Source organism: Anolis carolinensis, chromosome 2, assembly GCF_035594765.1.
Source record: "Anolis carolinensis isolate JA03-04 chromosome 2, rAnoCar3.1.pri, whole genome shotgun sequence".
In the NCBI taxonomy this organism is placed as follows: domain Eukaryota; kingdom Metazoa; phylum Chordata; class Lepidosauria; order Squamata; family Dactyloidae; genus Anolis; species Anolis carolinensis.
Genome location: NC_085842.1, coordinates 128408902 through 128415634, shown reverse-complemented (window position 1 = coordinate 128415634; position 6733 = coordinate 128408902). Strand labels below are relative to the sequence as shown.

At 51.9% G+C, this 6733-nt stretch overlaps 1 protein-coding gene across 1 annotated transcript; it reads left to right on the top strand.

The window, feature by feature from the left end:
• Window positions 1-4203: 4203 nt before the first annotated feature.
• Window positions 4204-6364, top strand: junb (JunB proto-oncogene, AP-1 transcription factor subunit). Its single transcript, XM_062970503.1, has one exon. The coding sequence runs from the start codon at window positions 4542-4544 to the stop codon at window positions 5550-5552; it is 1011 nt and encodes a 336-aa protein (XP_062826573.1). The 5' UTR covers window positions 4204-4541; the 3' UTR covers window positions 5553-6364.
• Window positions 6365-6733: the final 369 nt, after the last annotated feature.

The following is a 6733-nucleotide window of genomic DNA, read 5'->3' as shown; positions in this document are numbered from 1 at the left end:
TTTGGTGGGGCAGGATTCACAATACTCTCAGATGCAAACACTGATGATAATGTGAAAAAGAGTTCTCTCTGTTCAATTGCCCTATTGCTGTGGAAACATGCTATTAGCTATCTGTCACCTTCCTTATCCTCATGTAACCATCTAAACCTAATTATGGGAACCACGTCTCTGTGTCTTCAAGCCAAAATAGATGCCACTTCAAGCTTCTTTTTTGTGATTTATGAAATTGTAGTTGTTAGGGCAGACCTTAGCTATATTATTAAGCTCATCTCTCTTTTATAATACGGTCCCTCTAGAAATGTGTCTACAGAGATCAGCTAGATTAAGCAAAAATGTGACCCTTGTGGGAACAGCTTGTCACATATATTAGACCATATAGAAGAGTATTGGAGATTAGGTTTCACCCAAATGTCTGCGGATGTAGCTGTGCGTGCGTTCGTGCACACACAAGCATCTACACACATTAGGGAACAAAACAGAGAATTATCTGTATTACATACCCTTGTTTGTAAAAGAGACCTACCCAAAGCTGGGCCACCGGGCTCGACTATTACTTTGCTGCTTGTACTTCTAGCTGTGGTGCATGGGTTGGGTCGAGTATATCTCCCTGTATATCAGACTTTTTAGACATATGCATTTGTGTGGTCTCCTCAAACTCACCTTTTGCTCAAAGCTTGTAGCTTAACCCTTGAGTTCTCATGCTCATCTGCAGTTGCCAAGAATAACCTATTGAGGTGTAATGCTGCTCACATTTATTCCTCTTGTCTCCTCCATCTGTCCCATCCATTTTCCTTTTGTTCCTTCCATGCCAACAGAATTTACAGAAGAGGATCCCCATGGGCAGGGCATTTTTTGAAGCATGAAACTTGATGATGTACCAGATAACAAAAACAGAAATAGGGGGTTGATGACTTGTTATGTGTTGTGGCCCTTGGGGTACATCTACACTGTGGAATTAATGTAGTTTGATCCCAATTTAAAACTGACATGGCTCAATGCTGTGCTTGCTTTGAATGTACTTGGTGTAACTTTGTCTTTGGATTATGATTTAAAGGGGTGTGCATTTGTGGTTTCTGAATACAATTTCTTTGCATTTGCTATGTGAGTATTTATCAATGTACAGTAGAGTCTCACTTATCCAACACTCGCTTATCCAACGTTCTGGATTATCCAACGCATTTTTGTAGTCAATGTTTTCAATATATCATGATATTTTGGTGCTAAATTCGTAAATACAGTAATTACCACATAGCATTACTGCGTATTGAACTACTTTTTCTGCCAGATTTGTTGTATAACATGATGTTTTGGTGCTTAATTTGTAAAATCATAAACTAATTTGATGTTTAATAGGCTTTTCCTTAGTGCCTCCTTATTATCCAACATATTCGGTTATCCAACATTCTGCTGGCCCGTTTATGTTGGATAAGTGAGACTCTACTGTATATCCATACAGAAACTTCTATCAAGGAGTTCATTTACTTCTTAAAATTTTGGTGACTTATACATACCAGCTTTAGAGTCTGGGTGTCTTTAGAGTCTGTGTGTACATTATGTGTATTAGGTTTGTATTCTGCCAAGGCAGGACTGGGGAATGTCTTGGCCTTCCAAGACATTCTGTACAACAAAATTAAACGCCATCCCCAATACACATTAGGTAAAGGTTTTCCCCTGACACTAAGTTTAGTTGTGTCCAACTCTGGGGGTTGGTGCTCATCTCCATTTCTAAGCCAAAGAGCCGGCATTGTTCGTAGACACCTCCAAGGTCATGTGGCCGGCATGACTGCATGGAGTGCTGTTACCTTCCTGCCGGAGCAGTACCTATTGATGTACGTACATTTGCATGTTTTCGAACTGCTAGGTAGGCAGAAGCTGGGGCTAACCATGGGAGCTCACCCCACTCCCCAGATTCAAACCACCAACCTTTTGGTCAGCAAGTTCAGCAGCTCAACGGTTTCATCCGCTACTCCACCGGAGGCTCCCCAATAATATTATATATGTAGAACTACAAAAACAAAACACACAACCTAATCACTGTAGAAGAAGCAGGAACACACACAAAAGCATCCATACTAAGCAAAGGGAAAAGCAACCAACCGCAGCAACTACATGCGCATCCTCTCTTGACATTGGCTATGCTGGCTAGGCAGATGGGAGTTGCAGTCCAACAAAATCCGGAAAGTCACAGATTCCCATCTGTGTTAGCGATTCTTTCATATTTCTATATAGAGGCATTGCTAACTAAGAATCACCATAACCGTGTTCAGATGCAAAGATAAGTTCTTCCAAAGGATGGCTTCTCTTGAGATTTGGTAAGGCTGGGAGTTCTTCCAGCCTTACCAAATCCAGGCGGGGCTTTGGGTGCCTGGAGACTGAAACTCACCTGCATCTACAGGTTTGAAGGGAAACACCTCCATTGGACACACTTCCCTCCAAAAGTCCAAAGAAGTCCGGCAGCCTACTGGGCATTACTGGATTGCATCCTCAGTCACTGTAACTCCATGAAGGCAAAGGTGTGCTTTCTAGGCTGAGGCGGTCTCAGCACACTGTCTGGGGTTGCATCTACACTCAGAATTAATGCAGTTTGACACAGCTTTAACTGCCATGGCTCCATGCTATAGAATCCTGGGATGTTGTAGTTTCACAAGGCCTTCGACCTCTTCTGCCAAAGAAGGTTGGTGCCTCACCAAACTGCATCTCCCAGGATTCCATAGCATTGAGCCATGACAATCAAAGTGATCTCAAACTGCATTAATTCTATACCCCAGGGAAATCTTTTAGCCTCAATTATATTTATTTATTTTACTTATTTATAAACTGCTTTTCTCACCCCGGGGGGAGGGGGCGGGACTCAAAGTGGTTTACAACATGATCATGGCAACATCCAATGCCTTAACATTCCGAAGCAGATTTTTATTTCATGTCAGGAGCAACTTGAGAAACGGCAAGTCGCTTCTGGTGTGGGAGAATTGGCCGTCTGCAAGGACGTTGTCCAGGGGGTGTCTGGATGATTTGATGTTTTTACCATCCTTGTGGGAGGCTTCTTTCATGTCCCTGCATGGGGAGTTGGAGCTGATAGAGGGAGCTCATCCACGCTCCCCTTGGGTTGGATTCGAACTGGCAACCTTCAGGTCAGCAACCCAACCTTCAAGTCATCAGACCTGTTGGCACAAGGGTTTAACCCACTGCGCCACCGGAGGCTCCTTCTGAAGCAGATGAGAAGTACTGATGTGGTAAAAACAAAAAACGCCAAGGGGCCGGAGACAAAAATGCGGCCATTAGCATCACCAGGACCGCTGAGTGCAATGGAGCTCTTGCTGTTGTTGCGTGCCTTTACAATGACCTATATGGTGACCCTATCACGAGGTATGGCCAGACGTCATTTGCCATTGCCTTCTGCTGGGGTGATGCCCATTCCACACAGCTGTATTTAATCCACACTGAACAGTGTGGACTCAGATAACCCAGTTCAAAGCAGATATCTGCCTTGATATTCCCTAAGAGAGTGCAAACTCGCCGCTCTAAGATCACCCAGTGAGTTGTGCTGAGGAAGGCTTTCATATGGCCAGAATCACCGGGGTTTCGGGCCATGTTCCCAGAAACATTCTCTCCTGACATTTCACCCACATCTATGGCAGGCATCATCCTCAGAGGTTTTGAGGTATACTGGAAACGAGGCAAGGGAGGTTCATCTATCAGTGGAAGGCCCAGGGTGGGAGAAAGTGGGTGGTTTAAGGGCCGGAGCGGGGACTCGAACCCTGATCCTCCAGAGTCGCAGTCCAACGCTCAGCCCACTACGTCACGAAGGAGGGGGCCCTCCCAATAGGGAAAAACATGCAAGCTAAAGCACCTCACGGACGTTCCAATCCGCGTCCCCGCTGAGCGTGGGCACGCCCCCTCCCGCTTCCCTCCCTCCCTCCCTCGGCTGCGTGCCTGCGTGCGTGCGTTTCGTTCCCCTCCCCCGCCCCCCGCCCATCCCGCTCCCTCTGACGCGCGGCTCCCTTACAACTCCCCCTCCCGCGGGCTGTTTACTGGAGCACGAGCTGCCGAGCAATGAGCTCAGCGCCCACCCCGCCCTCTCCTTCGCCGCCGTGGAGGGGGCGGGCACACTCGCAGGCGACGCAGCCAATCAGGGCGCGCTTCCGCCACCGCTGGTATAAAATAGACCGGGAAGCACACGCTGGAGCTCAGAATACTCACTCTCGGCGCCGGGCGGCATCAGAGCCCCAGCAGGAGCCGCGGCAACCACCACCACTTCTACTTCCCGCTTCGTCGCCGCCGCCGCCGCCGCCGTCTTCTTCAGTGGCCGGTACGGTACCTGCTCCTTTTTGCTGGGCCCATTGGGAACGCCGGAAAGACCGGGGAGGGACTCGCGCAAGCAAGCAAGCGGAAGCGGTTTCGGGAGCAGAAGCGCGACCCACGCCCCAAGCCAGGCCCGGAGGGAGGGAAGCAAACCAGCGAGAAGGAAGGAAGGAAGGAAAGCGAGCAAGCGAGCCCAACTTCCCTCTTTGCCCCATCCTCCTCCCCTGCTCCCCTCCCTGATGTGCACGAAGATGGAGCAGCCTTTCTACCCTGACTCCTTTCTCTCCGGCTACAGCCAGGACTACAAGGCGCTGAAGGCGTCCGGCATGGCGCTGAACCTCTCCGCCGAGCCCTCCTCCTCCTTCCGCGGGCTCAAGGCCCCGCTGGCCCACCACCCGCAGCAGCTCCGCGCCCAGGAGGACTTCTTCCCGGCCGGCCTGCCCCCGCACGCGCCCTCGGAGGGCGCCAACGCCGTCAACTCGCTCAAGCTGGCGGCGCCGGAGCTGGAGCGCCTCATCGTCCAGAACGGGAGCAGCAGCGGCAGCGGCGTCATCGCCACCACCCCCACGCCCGGACAGTACTTCTACCCGCGCGGCGCCACCGAGGAGCAGGAGGGCTTCGCCGACGGCTTCGTCAAGGCTCTCGACGACCTGCACAAGATGAACCACCTCCCGCCGCCCAACGTCTCCCTCGGGGCGGCGGCAGCGGCAGCGGTGGCGGCCTCCTCCACGGCGAGCGGCGGGTACCCCCAGGAGCCGCCCCCCATCTACACCAACCTGACCAGCTATAACCCGCCCGCCCTGAGCGGCTCGCCGGGCTTCCCCAGCGCCAACCTGAGCTACCTGCCGCAGCACCTGGGCCTGGGGGGGCACCACCCGCACGCCAGCCCCCACCCGCACGCCGCCCACTCCCACGCCGGGCGGGGCTTCAAGGAGGAGCCGCAGACGGTGCCGGACGTGCAGCAGAGCCCCCCGGTGTCGCCCATCAACATGGAGGACCAGGAGCGCATCAAGGTGGAGCGGAAGCGGCTGCGGAACCGGCTGGCGGCCACCAAGTGCCGCAAGAGGAAGCTGGAGCGCATCGCCCGCCTGGAGGAGAAGGTCAAGAGCCTCAAGAGCGACAACGCCGGCCTCTCCAGCGCCGCCAGCGCCCTCCGCGACCAGGTGGCCCAGCTCAAGCAGAAGGTCCTCAGCCACGTCAACAGCGGGTGCCAGCTCCTCCTCACCGCCAAGATGCAGCAGTCCTTCTGAGAGAGAGAAAAGAGAAGGGACTCTCGCGCCAAAAGTTTACACGGGGCCAAAGGAGGGACTCCGCCTCCTCCTCCCCCTCCCCCCATGTCCTTGACTCTCAATCTGGTGGATCCAGAAGCCGACCTGTGCTGAGTGTGTACGAGTTCTTTTCTAAAATCGCTGTATGTGAGAGTGCAATTTGTGTGTTTGTATTTAAAACTATTGGAATCCGGGGAGTGGGGCGAGCTCCCGCTGTTAGCCCCAGCTTCTGCCGACCTAGCCGTTCGAAAACATGCCAATGTGAGTAGATCAATAAGAAGGTAAAGGCGCTCCATGCCGTCATGCCGGCCACATGACCTTGGAGGCGTCTATGGACAATGCCGGCTCTTCGGCTTAGAAGTGGAGATGAGCACCAACCCCCAGAGTCAGACACGACTAGACTTCACCTCAAGGGGGAAAACTTTATTATTTAAAACAAAGCAAAAGACAGGAAGCCTTCCTCCGCCGCATCGCTGGATGGTGCGGCGGAAACGGACGGACCTCCTCCTCCTTGTGCTGCCAGTAGGAACAAAAGGGACGACGCTCTATTTATACCCAAAGGGACCAGAGAAGGAGAGGGGCCCGGCTGCACTGTCCGCCCTCTTCCTCCTCCTTGACTTACGGACGAAAGAAAGAAAGAGACCGGAGGGAGGGGTTGTTTGTTTACTACTTGTGCTCTTATTAGTTCCTTGGAGTCCTCACGTTCATTTCCTTCCCCCCCTTTCCCTGAAACTGATTGTATTTGTGTTTTTGGATTTTTATTGAACCTATTTAAGTAAACACGTTCTAACTAATTTTATCTGTGTACTTCTTTAAATCTTTCGTTTTGGGGGGCGGGGAAACTTCCTCAAAAGTCGGTGGGTTCCATCAGTTTATGCTTAGGAGAGTAGTTTTGAGCTCCATCTCGGAAGGGAGAGGTTTCTTGTTAGATTGACCACTTTGTGTCTCTTAAGTCAGGCATGGGGCAATTTGAACCCTCCGGATGTTTTGGACTTTAACTCCCACCATTCCTGACAGCCTCAGGCCCCTTCCCTTTCCCCCTCAGCAGCTTAAGGGAGGAGAAGGGGGAGTAGGAGACGCTGAGGTGGCTGAGGGGGGAAAGAAAAGGGCCTGAGGCTGTCAGGAGTGGTGGGAGTTGAAGTCCAAGACACCTGGAGGGCCCA

Excerpts from the sequence above, each read along its gene's own strand:
- junb (XM_062970503.1), top strand. The coding sequence starts at position 4,542 with ATGTGCACGAAGATGGAGCAGCCTTTCTACCCTGACTCCTTTCTCTCC.